The sequence below is a fragment of the Nelumbo lutea genome, chromosome 1 (genome assembly GCF_056320005.1).
Source record: "Nelumbo lutea isolate HS-2025 chromosome 1, American lotus-T2T, whole genome shotgun sequence".
NCBI classification, from domain to species: Eukaryota; Viridiplantae; Streptophyta; class Magnoliopsida; order Proteales; family Nelumbonaceae; genus Nelumbo; species Nelumbo lutea.
The window spans coordinates 38,167,746-38,193,034 of NC_142684.1; the positions used below are offsets into that span (position 1 = coordinate 38,167,746).

Here is a 25,289-nt window from a genome sequence, read left to right on the forward strand (position 1 = left end):
CTTTTTAGTCTATTTCCATTTGGTGTGTGAAAGATCTAACCGCTAAAAGACAGAACACCAAAAAGATGCGAGAAGCCCATTTTGGGCTGATTTCGGGAAGCTCCAAATGAAGCTTTTCACGTCTTTCGCATTTTAATCTCACATGAAAAGATGAGGAAAGACACGCCTCTACCAAACGTTCTTCGAGATGCTCAAATCTTAATACAAAAGCTTAATGCATCTTTTGCACGTCAAAGCTACTAGAAGATCTTCCCAAAAAGATGTACCAGACGGGCCCTTAGCAAACATTATTGAACTAGTGTTTTGTTATCATCAAAAGACAAATAAAGTCAACAACCTGGTCCCTTATGGATTTATCAGCAAGAAAGAAGCCTATTAGTGCTTGATGGGTTTATAAAATCAAATTCCGCTCTAAAAACTCTGTTGAGCATTATAAGGCGCATCTTGTGGCCAAGGGATACACACATGTTAAAGTACTGAATTTTCATGAGACATATGCTCACCAGGAAGAATGTTACTGTGTATTTTCCTTTTTCCATTGTTGTTGCTAAGGGTGGGAACTCCACCAACTTTATGTCAACAATGCATTTTTTCATGGTATTATGGTAACCTCCATGAGGAGGTATACAAGACTATTCCTTCCAACCTCTTATCACGCAATGATTATATAGTTTAAAAGATTAACAAGTCCTTGTATGGTCTTCGTCAAGCTTCACACATGTGGCTTAAGAAGTTTGCACAAGTTCTTAAGAGCCATGGCTTTACATAGTTAGTAACAAATTATTCTCTACTCTCTTTGCCGTGATGGTCATTGTTTGTTTGTGCTTGTATATGTCGATGATCTTATAATCATGGGAGACTACACCACTTTGATTTCCTCCTTGAAGGCATAACTTCACCAGTGCTTTTATTCGAAGGACTTTGTGCTATTGACCTATTTTCTAGGTATCAAGGTGCATTGATATTCTTATGGTATCTTCTTTTCTTAGCATAAATGTCTCCTAGATATCATCAAAAAACAAACATGTTGCATTGTAAGTTGTGTGCTACACCTATGGAACAGAAACAAAAAAAAGTGTGGATAGTGAAAGTCCTCTCCTTTTGGGCTAGCAATTTTGACCCCAACCCATGTAACCTACCCATACCCATCCATTCTAGTGGTAGGTCAATTTGGGTCGAGTGACCCATGAGGATTAGGGAAAAAGGATCAAGGTGGTGTTGGGTCGAGGGTACCCATTGGGTCATAACACTTGAGGTTTGAATGACTCTAGGAAAGGGTTTAGGGTTTGCATAGACATGGAGAGTTGTGAGACGTGGCAACAACCAATATGGTGGGTTAAGGTTTAAATAAACTCTCTAAGGCCTTGTTCATTTGTAACAATGCAGCTTACCTGGATAAGTGCACTTAACTAGGTAAATGTTACCCAGGAAACATTTACCTGGGTAAGTGCACTTACCCATGTTCTTTTTATTTTTAGGATTCCTAGGTAAATAATAAAATAACATTTCTACCCACAAAAAGTAACTATTAAAATGGGTAAAATGGTCTCATCATGTTTTGTAAAAAATTCTTCTAGCTAGGAAAGTTACTTAACCACTTGGGCGATGGATAAGTTTTACCCAGGAAAGTAAGGGTAACTTTACTATGGGGCCCATTGCTTAATGCAAAAAGAACATAAGAAATTTGGTCAATGGGAAAGTTTCCCATTAGCCAAATTTTCCATGTATATTTACCTACAAATGAATGGTGCCTAAGGGGAAAAGCATAGGATTAAAGGAATAAGATCTTGAGTTTCGAATAACACGATTGATTGCCGACAGTTGTAACACTTTCCTCTTCTTCATCACTAACGGATGGAGATAGTAAGTCTCTAGCACCTTTGGTATTTCCATCGTTGTAGAACAAGGCCGGACTGTTTTTTCCACAATTACAACGATAACCAATGACCAAGTTTCAATTTGTTCCTAGATGGACTCACAAATTTGTGTTTAAAAATCTGCCTATAATTATTTCGATTTCCCCTATTGATTGATGAAGAAAGATAGAGTAGAGAAGGCGGCACTAAATCACAAAAAGAGAAAATTTCAATAGATTTGGAGTGTTTTCTTTTTTCAAGGGTATGGATTTGAAATTTGTAACTCACAAAGTGGAAATTTGAATTCTTTGTTAGTGTGTTTTCTTTTCTGATTTTCCTAGATTTGAAACCTTGTAGACATTAGACCATTTTTTAATTTTCTTGATATTTTATACTTTTTTTGAAATTTTCTATTAATTTCTATAATTTTCCTACATTTTCTACTTTTTTCTCCACAATGTTTACATTTTCTCGTATTTTTTTGTCATTTATTTGTACATTTTTATTTTCTATATTTTTTTATGTAATTTATGTTTTTTGTTTTTTATATTTTCCAACTTCTAGAATTTTCCTATAATTCTTTTTCCAATACAATGCTTTTCTATAATTTTTGGTGGTTTTATAATTGCAGTTTTTTTTTTCAATTTTCTATGTTTTTTCATTAATTTTTGTTGTTTTTGATAATTTCTTATGTTTTTCTGCAATTTCTATTTTCCTCAATTCTCTTATATATTTATGCAATGTTTGTATTTTTTTCTGCATTTTTGCATTATTTTTGAATTTTCCTGTAATTTTCTATGCTTTTTTACAATTTCCCTTTATGCTTTCATTTAATTTTTTTATTATTCCCTATTTTTTTCTGCAAATTCTCGTGTTTTGCATGAAATATATTTTTTACCAATTTTCTTTTTTTCTGCATTTTGATTTTTTATTAAAAAATGAACTTTTTATATTTTTAATTAAAATATATAGTTCTATGTTTTTATGCAATTAGAATAAATAAAAGGTAAACAAAAAAGGAAAAAAGTCTAATTTGAATTAAAGGGTCGAAAGGGTGTTAGCGTGTAGAGATGGCAATTTTCCCCATCCCCGATGGGGACCCGACTTCCCCGACCCGATGGGGTCGGGGATGGGGATTGTTTTAGCAGGGCGGGGACGGGGATTAATAGGAATCCCCAATCGGGGTCGGGGTCGGGGATGGGGATTGAGGTCCCGCCCCAACCCCGATTATGTATATATATTATAGTATTTATATATATATATATATATATCAAAACATATATAAAAAATTAATTATAATTTAAAATTTTTAAAGTAACTTTATTTTTCATATAAATATTGTTATCTAAAAAAAATTTGGGGATGCGGGTCCCCGCGGGGAACCCACCCCCGTCGGGGATCGGTGATGGAGGACAAATTTTATCCCTAGTGGGAATCGAGGATGGGGACGGGGAAATTGATCCCGCCCCCAACCCGCCCCGTTGCCATTTCTATTAGTGTGGGTGAGATCCACCAACATGAGTGGAAAATGGGTTAATGGGTCAATATGAATCGATTAATATGTGGATGAGATGAGGATGAGATGTTCTCCATGTGTGGTTGCGATGTTATGGGTAGCAAATGGGTCAAAAACATGAGTGGCAAATGGGCTGTGGGTGGCAAATGAGGATGTGATGTTCTCCATGTGTGGCTGCGATGTTATGTGGGTAGACGTGGGCAGAGTTTGTGTGGACAAAATATTCAGACTCCCCATTTGCCACCGCTAATCCTTTTGGACCCATCTTCTTATCATCACCTTGTTGGTAGATTTGTCTCTTTGAGGATGACGACTGTGTGACATCAGATTTTGTGAGAACTAAATCCGGTCTTAGGGAAAGGTAGGGAAACCCATTTTAGTAGTGAACTACCCACCAGTAATTGCTTTTATGTAAGACAGCTTGTCTCCATTTTAGGAGTGAACGTGTTAGTGGAGTTGTCTGTTAGACAGTGTGCCCTTACCTCCAATCAGAATGATGTACCTTTTCTCTTTTATAATAAATGAATAAAGTGCATAATTGATTCATGTTATTTTGGTATGTTTCTGTGTAATACCCTTAAACTGAACACTTATGAAACTCATGTTATTTTAGAATTTTCACCACCATTGGATAGATCTGGGGAGATTTATCTTGCCAAGGTTGACACTGATGTGCCACCAAGTGGGTTGGGGTGGCTTGTCTCAGTTGCTAGGGTGAGACCTGAGGTATATGCAGTGTGGGTTTTCTTGAAACCCTAAACCAGACCAAATTCCAGTATTGCCCTAGACATTGGAGACAAATGGGAAAAACCGGAATGTTACACCTGACCCCTAGACTCGATTATGGTACTGCATTAGGCATTGGATTGGGCTGTCTTTGATATGCTAATTAGTGAGATCCTTGAATGGGTCAAAACCTGGGTATATTGGGGTAGTCCAAGAATTCACCTAAGTGGGTGATCATAGTGATAGGATCAGCCCCTTTGTCGACAAAGTGAATAATCAGGGAATGCACTCTCCCTGATGGAAACCTAAACTATCGGTAGTTGATTTCAAATTATTGAGATTTGCTTTTGTAAAATATATTTATATAGAGATATACATACATATATATATATATATATATATATATATATATATATATATTATGGTTTTACAAAATATTTACAAAATGTTTTAATTCCTAGGATCCATGTGAGTAAAGAGTGCAACACTGTACCTTGCAACCGAGGGAGAGGTCCTCTGCTGTCGAGCAGTGTTTGATCATTAAGGGCTGAGAGGTTAAGTGTAAGACCATTGAGGATTATACCTGATGGACTAATCTTGCATCTGCCCACAGTCTTTGGGTCTTCACAAGATGGCTAGACCCAAGGACCAATTAGTGTAAATGTTGGGCCCATTGAGAGCCCATACTGATGAACTCAAGGGTTCATTGTATTTTGCAGTGAATTCAGCTAGGCCTTGTAATAGAGGTTGGGCTGAACCCATGTGGCTAATGTGTAGATCAATGCTTGGGTCCCAAACCATACAAAGAGAGCAAAACTAGCTAGCATTTAAAGGGTAAAGTGAGCAGTGTGACTTAATGGACCTAAGGCCCATTTCAAACTGGGCTTAAGTGATTTAATTAAATGGGCAAATTTGGGTTTATAATCTGATTAGGATTAGTAGTTGGATAAAATAAGTCTTATCCACTTGAGAGTCTAGATCCAAATATAAGATTTGGATCAAGAAATCATTCCTAATTGGATTAGGAAGCTGATCCAAGGAAGGTTATAAATAAGGGGGCAAATTCTACAGAAAGATCACTTTTTTTCTATAATCTTTTTCTCCCTCTGCTCTTGCTGCCCTGCCTAGTTTGATTTCCACCTCTTGGAATGATCAAGAATTGTTCTTGATATTGTTTCTTGGTGAAGGAACAATCTGAAGTCGTGCTCACACATCCCTACACGATTCTTGGTGAAGAATCACAAGTTCTAGCTGAAGAACCCTTCTTGTTGATCCTACCTCAGCATTCGCTGTGTCATCTTCAGTGGAGGCAGATTTGGTAACCTCTTTGGGTGTGAACACCTACGTTGGGAATTACTGCTATTTCGTATCAGGTACATCCCTACTTGCTTCCTTTTGGTTTCAGATTTGGTCCGGTTTATTTCAAGAACGAACCTTGAAAAATGTAATTTTTCTAAATCAAGGAATAGCATTCCTGAAAGGGAGAAAGAAATTTTTGAAATTTCGCCCAGCCACCCTGCATGGTTCGGCCATCCATATCATTGATCTCCCTTCCATTCAATGACATCAGAGCCAGGTTCAAGTCTTGAACCAAATTTAGACCAGATCTGGATTTATGCGAATAGGCAGAAGGTGTTCTACTTGATTTGCGCAATTTGCAGTTTTATTGGAAATTGGTTCCTAGTTTTGGGTGTATGATCTGAAAGATAAATTCTTTTTATTTTATTATATATGTGGAATTGTTCTGTGGATGTTTGATTTTTGGGTTGCACGTGTGGTGGAGATCGAAATCTTTTTGGCGCCAAGTGATGTGCGCCCTATTTATTTTATTCTATTTGATTTGGTTTGTAAATATTTTTTTTAGACAAATTGTATAGGATTTGATCTGATGTAATAATAGAAAAATTAGGGTTTTCTATTTTTTTACATCTAAAGAATCGCTGGAACACGAAGGAGAAGAAGACTTTTCGCAGATACAAGATCTGTTATTTGCGATTTGCAGAAATCAATTATACTTTCTACAATTAATTTGTTTCTTGCAGGTTTGTAGATTATCCAAGACTATCACATGACAAACCTTTGATTTCAATAGGGTTTGTTCTCAGTCCCAAAAAAATTAGATTTGGGCCAAGGGTCTGATGGCCCATTACAAGATGCAATTTGGCCCACCCTGTAAAACCTAGTTTTGACAAATCAAAACTGTATTAGCCCATTTTCAGCATAATTGCTATATGGGCCGAACTGCCTTTTGCAGTTTAGCCCATATACCTAGATAATGTTATTAGATAATATTATGGGCTTTAATGGGCTGATATTGATTTAACTTGAAATAATTTAGGGATTTACAAATGATTTAATTGATTGGATCAATTATGTGATTGGTTCATGCATGTAATGTATGATATGTGATGTGTTACGTACATGGGCCATAAGCACTTGGCCCATGTTAATGCGATAGTGGCTCTTTCACACACCATGGCTGAATGCACATCATTGTCATGGTGTTCTTAAGATCATTGGATGATCCCCCTTCTTGATGGGCCCCACATTAGCTTCCTCCACAAGAGGAACCGTGTGAAACCCCAACCTGTTTAGGGCCCATTTGAATCTGACTTTAAGAAAGTCAGTGGGAGCCACTTTGGTTTGACCTAAATAAAGAACTAGGGCATAATTACCCGTTCCTTCCAGCAAAATATAAGTGCATGTGATATGAAGATTCATATGATGAACTCTCTAAAGGCCTTCCATCATTAGCATGAAGATGGGCTTATCAGTAACGCGGAGATGAACCATAAAATTGGGCTATCCATTTGCTGGTGAGTCTATTGGATTATTTCATAAGATGATAGGGGCATCATAGACTGATGTGGGAGGGGCCTATCATAAAATGGAACTCTCTCACGGTACCTTGATGTTCACGAATATGATGGGTAAGCACTTATTAGACAGAAAGGTTTAACCTAAAATGGCAATGAACCTTGTCTGGTTGAGGCCAAAGAGAAAGCTCATAAGATGAGTGGATATGATCTTTCGCAGAAGGTGTTGGGGTTATGTAGCTGAAACAATTGCTTCCATGCACTATATGTGATTTCCAACATTTTTAGACATAATCGTAATCTCTGTTACTAAGATGGAAGGAAAATCTCAGAGATGAATAAATGGAAATGGAATATAGATTAAAAGCCATTTCTATGTAGTTAAAATGAATCAATTTAGGTTGTGGACTAATAATCTACTTTGTTGATTGGTTCCATATCCTTATGCTGGTATTAACATCCGAGAAATTGGACAAGGTTGTTAAAAGCCTTGCTCCATATCGTCTAGGTGATAGGGCTTCTGAGGCCCGTAGGAAGGAATATCAAGAATGGGAAGAGAATAACTCTCTTGCCCGGTGCTACATCATAGCCTCCCTGATACAGAGACAATTCTATTAGATTGAAGTGTCTAAGGATATCCTGGATAGTCTGAGGATGATGTATGAAGAGCAGAATTGTTCTACTCGACAGAAATTCCTAAAGTTGTTTATGACCGCTAAAATGACTAAGAGCCAAATGGTTCATGACCATTGTCTAAAGATGATGGGCTACATCAATGAACTTGAGGCTCTCGGGTTAGGGCTTGATCATGTCACCGAAGTTGATGCCATCCTAAACTCCTTGCCTCCCCCCTTCAATTAGTTCATCATGAACTATAATATGAATAAGCTAAATGTTAGCCTTCAGGAACTCAACAATATGTTGTAGAGGGCTGAAGAACTGATTAAGAAGGACAAACGATGGCTATACTTGTTGAAGGTGGTAATTCGGGTAAAAAAAAAGAGGAGGGGAAAGAAAAAGCCTCAGAAAAAAGGTTAGCAAGCCTAAAAGGCAAAAAAAAGACAAGAAACAAGGTAATTTTGAATCTTTTGTCATAGAGACCAATTTGTTTGTCACATCTGCTTCTTGGTGTATCGACTTTGGGGCATCTATCATACATGCGACACATTGTAGGGGTTCAAGATAAGCAGAAGACTAAGTGACAGAAGTTACACTTTACATAGGGACTTCTATAAAAGTTGCAACTATGGTCATAGGAACTGTAGAATTAGTTTTTAGAGAATGAATCATTGTACTTAAAGATTGTCTTTATGTACCCACACTTAGAAGAAATTTGATTTCAGTTTCAAAATTGTGCATGGATGGTTATTCTATTTTGTTCAGTAATGTGATTACTATTAAACAGAATAACAAATTCCTCGCATATGGAGAACTTGAGAATGGTCTCTATGCTCTCCATCCTTCTCTTGAAACAAACTTAATCGAAACTACATCAAAAATAATCCCCAAGAAGAGAACATGTGAAACTGTTAATCCCATGTGCCTGTGGCATTATCAACATAGCCACATTAACATAGATCGTATCACGAGGTTGGCAAAAGATGGTCCTTTGGATCTTCTAACTATAGAAGATCTTCCAACCTATGAACATTGCCTTCATAGTAAGATGACGAAATGGCTATTTACATGTAAGATTGAAATATCTACAGGCATGCTTGACCTAATACATACTGATGTATGTGGTCCCTGAATGTTAGGACACGTAACCAACACGTTTATTTCATAACATTTATAGATGATCATTCATGGTATGGTTACGTGTGCCTAATGAGACATAAGTTTGAATCCTTTGAAATGTTCAAAGAGTTCAGGCAAGAGGTCGAGAAACAGTTGGGGAGGCAGATTAAATCCCTTCAATTAGATTGAGGAGGTGAATATCTCTCCGACGAATTTAGGGACTACTTAAGGGACAATGGGATTATTTCACAGTTAGCTCTTCCTACTATACCACAATTAAATGGTGTGTTAGAGAGGAGGAACTAGACTTTATTGGATATGGTCTAATCACTTATTGTACACTCGGAACTACCTACATCCTTTTGGGGGTATGCATTAGAGACTGTGATATATGTGTTGAACCAAGTTCCAACCAAATCCATTCCTAAGACTCCATATGAGCTATGAACCGGTAAGAAACCAAGTGTAAGAGATTTGAAGATTTGGAGTTGTCCAACACATGTTAAAAGAACAAGTGGTAATAAATTGGAATCCAAGACCAATTGCTGCATATTTGTAGGCTACCCCAAAAGCTTTGTAGGATATTTATTCTATGATCTAGAAGAGAAAATGGTGTTTTGTAATCGAAATGCCCATTTCTTGGAAGAAGATTACATCCTGAACAATCATCATCAAGAAGTTGTTCTTGATGAGGAGAGCTCAGGGGTAGTGGGAGATGTCCCACAAGCTCCAGATAATAACCAACCTAGAAGGTCTACCCGGGTATCTAGGCCTCCAAGAAAGTTACTTGGTGGAAGCCATGACCAGTGAGGAAGATCCCGTGACTAACAAGGCCTGGACTCTTGTAGACCCGCCCCCTAGGGTGAAAGCAATTGGTTGCAAGTGGATTTACAAAGAGGAAGAAGGGCCCATATGGTAACATTGAGACCTATAAAACTCATCTTGTGGCGAAATGGTACACTTAGAAAGAGGGAATCGACTGTGAGGAAAACTTTTCGCCAGTGGCCATGCTTAAGTCTATTAGGACCCTACTAGCTATAATAGCATACCATGATTACGAGATTTGGCAAATGAATATCAAAACTGCATTCCTAAATAGAGATCTTATTGAAGATATCTATATGCAGCAACCGCAAAGTTTCATAGCTACAGGTTAGGAACACATGATATGTAAACTCAATCGATCCATATATGGACTTAAGCAAGCTTCTAGGAGCTGGAACATCCAGTTTGACTCTGCTGTTAAATAGTTTGACTTTGAGTAGAATCGAGATGAGCCCTCTGTTTACAGGAAGATAGTGGGAGATAAGATTATGTTTCTAGTTCTGTATGTAAATGACATTCTACTCATTGGGAATGATGTAGGGATGTTAAATACAATGGAAGTGTGGCTTTCACAGCAATTCTTCATGAAAGATCTTGGAGAAGCCTCCTATATCTTGGGTCTTTGACTCTATAGAGATAAATCGAAAAGGATAATATGATTATCCCAGTTTACTTACATTGACAAGATTGTCAAAAGATACAGTATGGAGAACTCCAAAAAATGAAATGTTCCTTTCAGACACGGAATCACACTCTCCAAGGGTATGTCTCCCAAGATTCCCGAAGAGATTGAGGGCATGAGAGAGGTTCCATATACCTCAGCCATAGGGAGCATCATGTATGCCATGCTGTGCACTCGGCCTGGCATTGCTCAGGCAGTGAGTGTGGTAAGTAGGTTTCAATCTAACCCAAGTCAGGAGTACTGGACAGTTGTGAAAAAATACTCAAGTACCTTCGAAGGATAAAAGAGTTTTGTTTGGTATTTGACAATAGTTCACTACAGATCCTAGGCTATATTGATGTCGATTTCTAATCAGACCCAAATGGTAGAAAGTCTACATCTGATTACATCTTCACAATGGGGTCTTGTGTAGTGAGAATAGTAGTACACAACCCAAGTCGAGCACATTGTCGTAAGTGAGGTTGCCTATGGATGAAGTGGTTCATCTTAGAATTTGGAATCCTACCACTGTTGTATGACAATACTATTAGTATAGGGGACGCCCAAACTTAGACGGTAGCATCAGCGGAGAATGTGGCAGACCCATTGACTGAGCCACTGGCACAGAAAGTGTTTGAGAAACACATGGGCAGTTTGGGACTCCAGCTTGTACCCGATTGAACCTAAGTGCAAGTGGGAGCCGTTAGACAGTGTATTCCCTTAGCTCCAATCAGATTGATGTACCTTTTGTCATTTACTGTAAATGAATAAAGTGCATAATTGATTCATATTATTTTGGTATGTTTCTGTGTAATACCCTTAAACTGAACACTTATGAGACTCGTGTTAGTTTAGAATATTCACAGTCGTTGGATAGATCTGGGGAGATTTATCTTGCCAAGGCTTATACTACTGATGTGACACCAAGTGGGTTAGGGTGGCTTGTCTCAGCTGCCAGGGTGAGACTTGAGGTACATACAGTGTGGGTTTTCTTGAAACCCTGAATTGGATCAAATTTCAGTATTGCCCTAGACCGTGGAGACAGATGGGCAAAACTGGAATGTTACACCTGACCCTTAGACTCGATTATGGTATTGCACTAGGTGTCGGATTTGGTTGTCTTTGATATGCCAATCAGTGAGATCCTTGAACGGGTCAAAACCTGGGTATGTTGGGGTAGTCCGAGAATTCACCTAAGTGGGTGATCATAGTGATAGGATCAGCCCCTTTGTCGGACAAAGTGAATGATCGGGGAATGCACTCTCTCTAATGGAAACCTAAACTGTCGGTAGTTGATTTCAAATTGTTGATATTTGTTTTTGCAAAATATATTTATATAGAGATATACATATATATTATGATTTCACAAAATATTTGCAAAAGGTTTAATTCCCAAGATCCATGTAAGTAGAGAGTGCAACACTGTACCTTGCAGCCGAAGGAGAAGGCCTCTCTTGTCGGGTAGTGTTTGATCATTAAGGACTGAGAAGTTAAGTGTAAGACCATTGAGCGTTATACCTGATGAGATAATCTTGCATCTGCCCACAGTTCTTGGGCCTTCACAAGATGGCTGGACCCAATGACCATTTAATGTAAATGTTGGGCCCATTTGGAGCCCATACTGATGGACTCAGGGGTTCATCGTGTTTTGTAGTGAACTCGGCCAAGCCTTTTAACAAAGGTTGGGCTGAACCCATGTGGCTAATGTGTATATCAATGCTTAGGTCCCACGCCATACAAAGAGAGCCATACTAGCCAACATTTAAAGGGTAAAGTGAGTAGTGTGACTTAATAGGCTTAAGGCCCATTTCAAACTGGGCTTAAGTGATTTAATTAAATGGGCAAATTTGGGTTTATAATCTGATTAGGATTAGTAGTTTGATAAGACTTATCTTATCCACTTGAGAGTCTAGATCCAAATATAAGATTTGGATCAAGAAACTCATTCCTAATTGGATTAGGAAGCTGATCCAAGGAAGGTTATAAATAAGGGGGCGAATTCTACAGGTAATCTTTTTCTCCCTCTGCTCTTGCTGCCCCTGCCTAGTTTGACCTCTACCTCTTGGAGTGATCAACAATTGTTCTTGATATTGTTTCTTGAAGAATGAACAATCTGAAGTCGTGCCCACACATCCCTACACGATTCTTGGTGAAGAATCATAGGTTCTTGTTGAAGAACCCTTCTTGCTAATCCAGCCTCAACATTCGCTATGTCATCTTCAGTGGAGGTGGATTTGGTAACCTCTTTGGATGTGAACACCTACGTTGGGAGTTACTGCTATTCCGTATCATGGACATCCCTATTTGCTTCCTTTTGGATTCAGATTTGGTCTGGTTTGTTTCAAGAACGAACCTTGAAAAATGTAGTTTTTCTAAATCAAGGAATAGGATTCCCGGAAGGGAGAAATTTTTTTTTGAAATTTCGCCCAACCACCCTGCATGGTTCGGCCATCCATATGATTGAACTCCCTTCCCTTCACTGTCTTCATCAAATCAATGAATGTTGCACGTCAATCTCCAATTCTCCACCTAGTACCCACCGGCCACCACCCACTCCAAAGCATACCATGCCGACAAGTTACTCCAGTGGTTATTGTTATACACAAATAGAAAGAAACCTTCAGTATGATTGGGTTTAGGGGTGTTAACGGTTTGGTCAACCAAATCATATACATTTTTTTTTCAAACCGAACTGATCCTATTGGTTTTTTTATTTCTTCAAACCGAAACAAAACCAGTACCACCAATTAACTAGTTGAACAGTTCCGATTTTTTACTGGCTTGCTTCTTCAATTTTTTTTTATTTAAAATATATATAATATTATTTTGTAAATAATAAATGATATATAATATGATAAATATTATAAAAATATATATAATATATAATATATTTATTAATAGATTATTATAAATGCAATATATATTTATATTTATATATAATGTGACATATATATATATATATATACGGTCAATTCGATTTACAACCAATTTTTTTAGGTTAATAAAAAATCAAAGCAATTCTTCGATTTTTCAAAAATACCAAACCAATAGATTCAATTAACTATACTTTCTGCTTTGATTTTCTCGATTTGATTTGATTTTTTGGTTTTTTTATGAAAACCCCTGGGTCAAAGCAGAATACACGAGCAAAACCTTCGCTTCTGCCGCTAGGGTAATTAAAAACATGAGAGAAGCCACCAGCCACCATTCCTGGTGGCTCGTATGAGTAGCCCACATTGTAAAGTCAAAATCTTTGAAATCTAACTGAACATTGGGAGGGCATAATCGTAATTCCAATATTTCCGTTACCATAAAGTTAACGGAAGAGTTGTATTTGTATGTTTCTTTCAAAGGTAAAGGCAAATTTTTGCAAGTATATCATGACAGAGTGGGAATTTTAAGTATTTGTCAGAAAATTTTTGTAAGCTACTTTTCTTTAGCGGCAGAAATTCAAAGAGAGTGAAGTTATTTGCCATTCCCAAACTTTGAGGCAGTGAATAGGAAGACAATTCCAAATTAGGCGTATTTGCTCCAAAACCAAAGCCCCACACGCACTCGTCATCACGACTACTCCAGCCAGAGCCGTTGCTATTTTCCGTCTTTTCCTTTGCAACGGCTAGTTTTATTCCTCTAAAAACTACTCTCTCTCTCTATTTTTTATTTCTCCGTACATTTCAAAAGGCAAGTCAAATCGGAGGAACCCTGAATCGACCCATCTTCTTCTTCCTCGGTTCACTGCCGATCTTATGCTTAATTTCTCTCACGAGGAAAAATGAGTGAAGTCATGGCCGAAGCTTGTACATCAACCCATGAGCGGCAGCAGCAGCAGATTACAACCAGCACCGCCAGCACTGCAACCGTAGGAGCTCCACCTCCTCATCGGAGGCCGCGGGTAAGGGAAGTGAGCTCCAGGTTCATGTCTCCGGTGGGTTCTTCTTTGTCATCTGGAGATTTCCATCTTTTAGCCTCCAAATGCCCCACTCCCAAACAGAACCAGCAGCAGCGCTCGCAGTCCGTGCAGAGGCGTCACGTAGGCCCGGACCCATTGTCTACCGCCGACGAGAACAGGTTCGATATCCACCTAAGCTCTGAAACCCCTCAGTGCTTACAAAGAAAAGCAGCTCTTCCAGTGCAGCAGCGCAAACAACGCGCCGTGAAGCTCTTCAAGGAGAACGAATGCAGCAGGGAGCAGCAGCTGCAAGATCCCGAGGCCATACACTTGAAAACATTAAGTAGCGGCAAGTTCCCAACGAGAATCTGTAGCGTTTCCCATTCTAGACCAGACACGCCCACAGTTCATAGCTTGTACAGGGCGACCACCACCGCCAGACCGGTCCATCGGTCCACCAACGTCGCCTCTATAGCAACCACCGCTGCTGCAAAGCTGGTCCAGTCGAGTGGGTTGGCTGCGGCTTCGGTCCATGAGATTTCTTCTCGTGTGGATGATTGTGATCTAGCACATTCGGATACCGAAACAGAAAATTCAACCATCAGTGATTGCTCTGAAACGAAACCATGCTCTAGTTATTCTCAAGGAAGCATGTGCAGTAGTCCTCCAATACCGCCACAAAACTCGAAGATCCGTTGTCTTCCAGATGTTCGCTTGTCGATGCCAGAGGCGGATCTGTTGCCCGCCATGTCTTCGAGGTTAGTAGCGGGGAGAAATTTCAAGCAAAGAGATGGAGATGTCGTGGGGGATTCTTGCATTTCCTCTGCTTCCCCTTGCTACCGTTCTTTGAATACGCCATTGTCGGGTTGCTGCGAAAACTCTTTATTGAGTCCCTCCAAATCTTTGTACAAGTCATCACATTTTCTTTCCAAACAAAGTATCCCTTCCATGAAGACAAGTGGTGTCTGTCTTCCACCGCACCCGGCAAATATGAAGTTGGGAGCGGAGGCACGGAAAGGAAGGAAGGTTTCGAGTCAGCAAGAAAATGCACATACCTTTCGCCTTCTTCACAACCGTTATCTGCAATGGAGATATGCTAATGCGAAAGCTGAAGCTGCTATGAATGCTCAGAAAATTGCAGCTGAGGTAAGTCATCTCCTGACCCTTGCAACTGTGTTTTTGAACAGCATTAGAAATTGTCACCGAATTACATCCTTTTAAATTGCTTAATATTAAATGTTCGTCTAATTCAAGTGAACACAAGAAACGACACCTTCATCCTTTTAAATTGCTTAATATTAAATGTTCGTCTAATTCAAGTGAACACAAGAAACGACACCTTCCAAGTTTATTTTGCTTAATGTTAAAAGCTCAATTACTGTTATCATATAGTCAACCTAGCTAAGTTTCTGACCAAGAGCAATGGCAATCAACCTTGACATGTTGCTTGACCTTCACTTGAAATAGCGATAAACAACACTGATGAAAAGAAAAACATGGATGTTTTGGGCAGTTTGGAAAAGAGGAGCAAAGATAATTGCATGGCGTAAAAGGTTAAGAGCTTGAAATCATCCTTTACTTGCAGAGCATAAAGGGCCAGCTCTATGGAGAGACAACACTTGTGCCAAATTGCATCTCATCCATCATAAACATGCAGAGTTCTCCAAAATAAAATGGAAATAGCCACTCAGAAACCTCTACACCTAAAGGGGTATGAAAAGCAATTAATGAGAACAATATAAAGATGACTCTTGTAATTTAAAATAACACCATAAAGCAATTAATGATTTAACAAATTTTAAATAACAAAAATAATAAAAAACAACACTATGGCTACAAAACATCATAAATGCAGGAAACAAAGGCTCAAGAAATGAGAACAAAACAAAGGATACGTGCAAATAGTTGTTGGAATCTGTTCTAATTAATGGGGTGAACTATGCTGTGGTGGTAAATGAATTCTTCTAATGGAATTCTAGAAAGACAGGATTGAAGGATGAATCTACTTACTTGCATATACATAATGAAAAGTCATTTCAAACAACTCATAATGACATGAGTCTTTTTTTCTATTTGAATGAAAAAGAAGCAAATCCCATAGAAGGTCATTGGGAATCAATGGATGATGATAGCAAAAGAAGAGTTCAATTCGATGTTTTTCTTCCTGAATAAAATTGTCCCTCAATAGCTTAACGTTTTTCTCTTCAACTACTGCATATTTGATTGGTTGATTCCATTCCTATATCCATTTCCCTCCCTTTTAGTTCCAGTTGACAGAAACTCTAGTCATTTTTCCCAGCGGTGTCACTCTCATGAAGTAATGCAGCCTCAGAATGTTGTCAAACCAATGATTTGGTCAATGTACAAACTCTTATGGGCACAAACACCCATAGAGTTAATATAACTGACTGAACATTCTTTTAACCTTTTTATTCCTCAGGGATCACTTTATGCTCTTGGCATCAAAATATCAGAACTGCAGGATTCTGTGACAAGGAAACGCGTTGAACTTGAAAGGTTGAAAAAGGCAAGAATATTATCAAATGTTCTTGAATACCAAGTAAGTTACTTACTTGATGATGAATCTGTTCTTATCTTAATTATTAGCATTAACAAAGTTGCAAATGGTAATGGGTTCCTTATTGTTTTTCAAATTATATGACCTTTATGAAACTTATTTTTCTAGTTTTAAGTCTTAGAGTGTAGTTCTTGCAGTTCTCTTACTAAATTTACATATCATTTCCTAGGTGTTTTAATTTTAAAAGTTGTTTTCCTAATGTATATGGGCCATTATTGTTTCTCTTGTTGCTTTGTCATTAGGCAAGAAACCTCATTAAGTATTTTCATCTATGAAAAATAATCTGCTTGTTCAATGACGAACCTAAAGGAAAATACATAAGAAGATTGTGGTTCATGATGTTTTTGGTGTTGGAACCGGTACCATTGATGCAATGTGGCTATGAATTTTAAGCTTTCCTCCACAAGACTAAATGAACAGAAGATAGATATCTACACAAGGAGGTATTTTTGTAACCAGAATGCAATGCATGTCTGTCTTGAGAGTCCAACTCGACAAGACAAAGAAACAAGGACTCGCGGATATGTCTATACAAAAGTATTAACTATTAAAATAATCCACATTTTTTTTTAATTTTAACATCATAAACCCATAGAAACAAGGACTTGATATTCTTAAAATGTGGATTCTTGTGGGACTGATGTGTCTAGAGACATAGAATCCACTCTTGCTTCTATTGACTAGTTGACCTGAAGCCATTTCATATTTTTTGAAGTCCTTTAATTTTGAGAGAGTTCTCTTCTCACCCCTTGTGAAAATAATAGTGTCATCCACATATAAGGACTGAGAAATGTTATAACAGCCCCTTGGCATTTGATAACATTTCACCCGGTTGTGATCCATTAAAAATTTCATATCCCTATTCAGCACCTCCTCAGTTACAAGTCCATGTTATATATAGCCCTCGAATGAATACATTTGCGGAAGATATTCCCACTGTGCAGCAGATTGTTGTAAATAGAGTTTTAGCTCACAAAAGATCTGGCTCTAAACATGGATTCATGGTCTGCACAATGGTTCTTCAGCCGTGCACAACATGGTTCAGGCAGTTTAACAATGGTTCATGAAGCTTGACATAACCCTAAGATGATTCTGATATGGGGTTAATACAAGAAGCCTTAAATTACCCTGAAATGATCCTAATGCAGGATTAATAATACATGAAGCTTGGCATGACCCTAAGAAGATTTTGACATGGGATAAATGCATGAAGCCTAAAATAACCCTGAAGAGATAGGACAACAATAATCACCTTTATTACTTAAACAGCGTTTTATAAGAAAAATAACATTCATTGTGCACATTAGGCATTCACTTATGTTGAATAAGTAAGGAGAAAAAGATTTTAAAGTATTGGTAACCCTAACACTACCCTTTCCTGTAACAAGGGCAAGAGATCCATAGCTATAGAAACTTTATCCCCCAAAGAAGAGATGATAGGAATTAAACAGTGAAAAATAATACTAATCATCTGGTCCAATTCCCCAGAAACAATAATCCAAGGAATAGACTTTACCTAAAGCGGTAGCAAGATTAGCAGTAGCCCAGGTACCTAAATTAGCGAATGCAGTCAATGGTGCAGATGTACATGTAGGGTAAAGCTTAAAGAATTAGCAGCTCTTCAAATTAGACAAATACTTGCTATTACCTCTCTACTTCAGCCCTAGCAGCAACTAAACTCTCCATCGATGGAAAACTAGGAATAGAAACACATGATGTTCTACCACTTTGAACTTCACCAGGTGTAGTTATTGCATTTGCATGTCCTTTCTTTCCACCATTCCTCTTTAAACCTAGGAGGAGTGAGATGAGGAACACAAATTAGCAGCTCTTCAAATTAGACAAATACTTGCTATTACCTCTCTACTTCAGCCCTAGCAGCAACTAAACTCTCCATCGATGGAAAACTAGGAATAGAAACACATGATGTTCTACCACTTTGAACTTCACCAGGTGTAGTTATTGCATTTGCATGTCCTTTCTTTCCACCATTCCTCTTAAACCTAGGAGGAGTGAGATGAGGAACACATGATGTACTACCACTTTGAACTTCACCAGATGTAGTTGTTTCATTTGCATTTCCTTTCTTTCCACCATTCCTCTTAAACCTAAGAGGAATGAGATGAGAAATCAGCTTCCAACATTGTCTCCCTGTTGTGTGGCTTCAGCTTCTTTACATTTCCAACCTTTCCCTGTGCTTGGGGACTCTTAGACCAACATGAAGCAAGATTTGTATGGTCAATGGGAGGTCCCTGAAGCATAACACATCTCCTATTCACTTTGAATAAGAGAGTGAGCCTGAAACAAAGAGACATCCCCTCCTTAGCAAGTATTTTGTTGTACAATATCATTCTGGTATTCAACCCTGTCAAAAATTCAAACACCTGTTCCTTTCTACAACTTTCTTATGTATCTCCCATCACAGAAACTACAATGTAGAAAAATTAGGGATAGAGATAGATCTCCTTGCTTTTGAGATTATTGATCTCAAACTGAAGCTGATGCCCTAGTAGCAACACTAAGGGCTTGAGAATAGGTCTCGAAGACACTACCCCAAATCTCCTTGTCTGTCTTCATGTACAAGTATTTCTTACTCAAGTGTTGCTGCATAGACATGCAAGCAAGTTCAGATTCTTTACCTGTTAGATAGCCCAATTTACCCCATCCATTTATAGACATACATTCAGATTGGACCCATTCTAGGTAATAATCACCATCTAACTATAGTGATTTGAGTATTCAACCCATCTCCAGAATCACTGCAGACTTATAATCACTTCTAGATGCTTACTTGAAAGAGTATCAACAAGCTCTTGGAGTTGACCTATAAGAACCCTACAGCCAATAACCACCTAAACTTCAACATGGAAGACAAGAAACATGTAGAATAGTAACCACCAAAACTTCAAGAAACATACATTCACATTGGACCCGTTCTAGGTAATTACCACCATCTACAGCCAATAACCACCAAAACTTCAACATGGAAGACAAGAAACATGTAGAATAGTAACCACCAAAACTTCAAGAAACATACATTCAGATTGGACCCGTTCTAGTTAATTACCACCACCTAATTATAGTGATTTGAGTATTCAACCCATCTACAGCCAATAACCACCAAAACTTCAACATGGAAGACAAGAAACATGTAGAATAGTAACCACCAAAACTTCAAGAAACATTCAGATTGGACCCGTTCTAGTTAATTACCACCACCTAATTATGGTGATTTGAGTATTCAACCCATCTCCAGAATCCACTCCAGACTTGTAATCACTTCTAGATGCTTACTTGAAAGATTATCAACAAGTTCTTGGAGTTGATCTATAAGAACCCTACAGCCAATAACCACCAAAACTTCAACATGGAAGACAAGAAACATGTAGAATAGTAACCACCAAAACTTCAACATGGAAGACAAGAAACAAGTAGAATGGTAACCACTCACTCCAGAGTCACAAGAAAGACTGTTAGATGCAGTTGCCTACTATATTAGATCAGACTGATCTAAAAAGAGACAAGCACCAGTGCAGAATGCTCCTGGCCCTTGCCAATTTGGACTAATACAGATTTCTCTCCAGCATCCTTGATTCTTGGGAAGCATCCAAGAACTCCTCTTTTGCTAACCAATCAGCCTGAGATTCATACTCCAAAAATCCTCTAAAAACTGGCCTAAAACAAACAACTGATCAGCACATTTAACCCCTCATGCAGATGGCTGATCTCAAATCTGCATGAGAAACTCTAGATAGAATCCAAAAGTGCTTTGATATCAAATAGGTTTTCCAGATTTCAGCAATAAATAATCTTAGATACTTGCAGAAAGTGTTTTAGAATAGATCATCAGCCTGAGATTGACACAACAAAAATCCTCTAAAAGCTGGCCTAAAACAAGCAGAAGATCAGTGATGATGCATGTTTCGGCAGCTCCCTGCTGGATGGCAGCTCGGATGCCAAGTTGGTGGCTTCCTTGATAAGAGGCGATTCAGATGTCGAGTTGGAGAATTTCCTCGCCGGGAAATGACTTGGATGTCGAGTTGACTAGGCCGGCGAGCTGTATATCCTTCCAAAGGAGGCAGTGCCAGAGTATCCTGGCTTCCTTGATAAGAGGCGATTCAGATGTCGAGTTGGAGAATTTCCTCGCCGGGAAATGACTTGGATGTCGAGTTGACTAGGCCGGCGAGCTGTATATCCTTCCAAAGGAGGCAGTGCCAGAGTATCCTGGCTTCCTTGATAAGAGGTGATTCAGATGTCGAGTTGGAGAATTTCCTCGCCGGGAAATGACTTGGATGCCGAGTTGACTAGGCCGGCGAACTGTATATCCTTCCAAAGGAGGTAGTGTCAGAGTATCCTGGGTTTCTTTTCCCGGGATGGGTACTCCGATGCTTAAGTCAGTGAATTGAAGATTTTATAAGAGAGCTGAAAGTGAAAGAGTTAGAGGGCTGTGAGAGCTGAGTTGTGCACCTTACTTCTTTTCTTGTCAAGTTGGAGGTTAGGCCTTTATATAGGTGTTGCTTGGCGTGAGCTTCACGCATCGTATGGAGGTAGTGTCAGAGTATCCTGGGTTTCTTTTCCCGGGGTGGGTAGTCCGATGCTTAAGTCAGTGAATTGAAGATTTTATAAGAGAGCTGAAAGTGAAAGAGTTAGAGGGTTGTGAGAGCTGAGTTGCACATCTTACTTCTTTTCTTGTCAAGTTGGAGGTTAGGCCTTTATATAGGCGTTGCTTGGCATGAGCTTCACGCATCGTGTCCGAGTTCTCCGGGAGGTCGTGCCCAACCGGTCCGAAGTCCACGGAGGTAGCCATACACGTAGACCAGTCTTTGTGCCTTGCTCGGTCTCCTCCGGAACATTCGGTATAGGGGCCAACTTCCGAGAGACCCAGTAATGATGGGTCATGTATGCAGAATTGGTTGGTGAGCACGCCTCACAGTCGCCACCTGGACCTCAATCAGGTTGGCAAGCCCTCGAAGGAGGTCACTCCTCGCGTCAAGGTCGGCCGGTGATGAGGTGCTACAGGTCGGCCTTGGACAAGGTGCGAGGTGCTTCTAGCCGGCCTAAGTTGTGGTCAAGTTTGTGCCAGGTCAGTGGCAAAGGCAGGTCGCCAGGTCGAGGTGAAGACAAACCGTGATCTGGGACTAAATCATTGCTTAGGTGGTGTCTGTGTGTCATCTAGCTGTTCCAATATGCCATGTGACGTGTGATGTCATTGGAGGGTCAAATCCGTCCTCATTAATCAACACATTTAATCCCTCATGCAAATGGCTGATGTCAAATCTGCATGAGAAACTAACTCAAGATAGAATAAAAAGGTGCTTTGGTATCAAGTTTTCTAGATTTCAGCAATGGATAATCATAGATACTTGCAGAAAAGTTTTAGAATAGAATAAAAGAGGAGAAGAAGAGAGAAAGGCGATAGGGAGAAAGAATACGTTGTGGGTTCTAGGTTAGTCCTACAATCTCACATAGATGCCCCTGTATAGGTAGCAGACCAAAAAGAACTATGGTATTGGAAAGACAAGATATCGGGTTCAGGTTAAAACAATAGGCCAGGTCAGCCAAACCTGCACCCAATTTGGATTGAATAATCAAAACTCTAAACTAATCCTCCCGATTTTGGCTAAAACAAACATTGAAAGAAATCCTAAACTTTAAAATTAGGGGTTAAAAGTCAAACCAAATTACAATAATACCCTTTTAAGTGTAGGGATATTATGACCCAATGGGCCAAGTAAGCCAAACCTACACCTGATTTGGATTAAATAAATAAGCCTGACCCTAACCTGACCATCATGTAGGGGTGAGTCAAGTCAAATATACCATTTTGACCCATTGACATCCCTATACGAGATTAGCCACTCTCACAGGGGTTTCACTTTGGATTGTGGTTAGAACAACTAAACATAACTCAAAAATATAATACTTGAGTTGGCTTGGATTGACTTGGCTCAATTGGAAAAGCCCAGTAAATAACAAGAAACAGCCTATAATAAAGAATAGACAAACAAGCCCAAAACAGAAATAAAATAAGGTTGGCCAATACACCATCTCAACACATATAAGATGATAGAGAAATTTGAATTATTCCTTGTATTTTGTACAAAGAGTTGTCCTCTTGTTCTTATTTCACTGGGTGTCAAAAGAAAGGGTGGTTTCAAAGCCACATTTTTCCAAATCCAATTTCTTCATTTGGTCCATGTATTCACCTGCACTATAACAACTTCCCCTCTTCCCCAACACACACACATACACACTCCATAATGTACTCTTTCCTTCTTCTAATCCCCCTTCATATCCCACTCCCAAGACATTAATACTTTTCTAAATCCAATTTCTTCATTTGGTCCATGTATTCACCTGCACTGTAACAACTTCCTCTCTTCCCCAACACACACATACACACTCCATAATGTATTCTTTCCTTCTTCTAATCCCCCTTCATATCCCACTCCCAAGACATTAATACTTTTAGTAGCATGAATGCATGATCATTAATGTTAGCTTTTCTAATGAATATGTATCTTTTTTTTTTTGTGTGTGTGTGTGTGGCTGATTCTAGATGTCATATTTGGAGGAATGGTTTGCAATGGAAAGGCATTATTCAAGTTCTTTATCAGGAGTAGTTAAAGCTTTGGAAGATGCCTCAGTCAGAATTCCGTTCAATGGTAATGTAAAGGTAAGATATATTTCATATTATTGGTCCATTGATGATGTATTTTTTTATCTCAACCTATTAATATTATTTGGGGTTTTTATCTTCCTTCTGTTATAATTGCCTTTTTATCATCCCAATGATCCAGTTTTCTAAATAAATCTGATGGTTCTGTTTTCATCCATTGCTAGTTATCAAGATGTTTATGATGATCGTGATGATGTTACAATAACCATGTTCTACCAATTTTTCAGGCTGACATTAGAGAAGTAGGGGAAGCCATGAACTCAGCATTAAATGTCATGGAAATAATATCCTCTAACCTTGGAAACTTCTGTCCAAAGGTAAGACAAAAATTTTATAGGTCTTTATAAACTATTATAAATACAGTATATATACAAAGTAGACATTATAAGAAATGTTCTGTAGGTTAAAAAATATTTTTATTTGATGAGGTGAGTTGTCTAACAATCCTAGGATTATATAAGCAGAACAAGGAATAAAATATTTTTTTCATGATGGGCTTCAGATATCCATTTTGACAAAAGTTCCTTGAATAAAAATGCAGGCTTTACAACTGGATAATTTGATTTCAGAACTTGCAAGGGTGGCCAGCAGTGAAAAAACTTTAGTTGAAGAATGTGGAGATTTGTCATCCAAGATTCAGATGTTACAGGTTTCCATCCATTTGGTTTTTTTTTTTTTTTTTTTTTACACTTGAGGAAATGGTGTAGTTATCTCTCTACAAACTTAGACCCCATTTGGGAGGGCTTCTGTGTTGATTGAACTGCATTGACAGCCGCTTCAGAGAAGCTACCTGACTGAGATAGCTTTACCAGAAAGTCAATTTTGCAGTTTCTGACTTTCCAGGTTTTTACCAAACACAGCTTCATTGTGTTCCGGGTTTCTGAGCTCATGTAACGCCAGAAGCCACAGAGTGAAAAACCCTCCCAAACAGGCACTTACTGTTTTTTGGGGGTGGGGGAACTATCTTAATGATTGGAAAATACATATTAGCTTATTTATTCTTTTGCATATCCGGCATGCTTAAGGGGCCTACCCATGCACCTATGACCAGGTAGAATAATGTAGGGTGGAGATCCTTGGTAATTTTATCAGTTCATATATTATTACTTACTAATTGTTTCGTTTGCTTTACTTTTAGATTGTGGAGTGCAGTTTAAGAGGCCAATTGATTCAAATGAACCATAGCAGTTTTGATCAACCAAAAGAACAATAAGCTTGAATTCTGTTGCTACCTCCTTTCTGATCTTGTTGAACAGAGGAGTCAAAATCTCATTTTTCAAGATTGCAAGACAACATCAATTTAGCTACAAGTTCCAGCAGTTTGTTGGAAATCATTATTTCTCCTCTGTCATATGTTTGTTCTTTCAATAATGAAAACCTATGTGCTTCTCAAATATTTGTAATTAACATTTTCTTTATCCTAGGGGAAAATAAGTCTCCAAGGTATCTTCCATCCATGTCAATAAAGAATCCACAGAACCCTCCTCTCATGGAACAAAACTTTCTTTTTGTTATTTTATTTTTCATTTTGTGTATGTGTATGTTGGCAAGAAAAAGGATGGTTATATAAAAAGTAATGGTTAAAACAATATACATGCTGTTGCTTCTCATCCTCCTCTTGTGCTTTACATACAATAATTTTGAGGGTGTTTGGTTCCATGGGTGTTTATTGAAAAAATGTTGCCACATCAGTGCCACATAGGTGTTGGTGTTTATTGTGCATGAAACCACTGTTTGGTTTCACCGTTTATAAATAAATACAAAAAATCATAAGCACTTGGATTTGTGCACCAGGCATTTGGGGAAAATGTCAAATTCTTGTTTCTCCCAATGCCCCAGCATTGGGAGTTGGTGTTTATTGAAAAAATGCTGCCACATCAGTGCCACATAAGTGTTGGCATTTATTGTGCATGAAACCACTGTTTGGTTTCACCGTTTATCAAATAAATACAAAAAATCATAGACACTTGGACTTGTGCACTAGACATTTGGGGAAAATGTCAAAT

General features: G+C 38.5%; 1 protein-coding gene across 1 annotated transcript; it reads left to right on the top strand.

Annotated features, from left to right (window-relative positions):
• The first annotated feature begins 13,764 nt into the window (after window positions 1–13,764).
• Window positions 13,765–24,893, top strand: LOC148874318 (QWRF motif-containing protein 6-like). The gene is made up of 6 exons (XM_088982091.1): window positions 13,765–15,172; window positions 16,467–16,586; window positions 23,164–23,280; window positions 23,511–23,600; window positions 23,825–23,932; window positions 24,422–24,893. Exons 1-6 carry the CDS (start codon window positions 13,910–13,912, stop codon window positions 24,494–24,496), a joined length of 1,773 nt encoding a protein of 590 aa, XP_088838217.1. The 5' UTR covers window positions 13,765–13,909; the 3' UTR covers window positions 24,497–24,893.
• Window positions 24,894–25,289: the final 396 nt, after the last annotated feature.

What these genes read in the sequence shown, in the direction of transcription:
- LOC148874318 (XM_088982091.1), top strand. Translation starts at nt 13,910, where the DNA reads ATGAGTGAAGTCATGGCCGAAGCTTGTACATCAACCCATGAGCGGCAG. An exon ending in CAAATGTTCTTGAATACCAA is followed by an intron (nt 16,587 to 23,163) that starts GTAAGTTACTTA and finishes GGCTGATTCTAG; the next exon opens with ATGTCATATTTGGAGGAATG. An exon ending in CCAAGATTCAGATGTTACAG is followed by an intron (nt 23,933 to 24,421) that starts GTTTCCATCCAT and finishes CTTTACTTTTAG; the next exon opens with ATTGTGGAGTGCAGTTTAAG.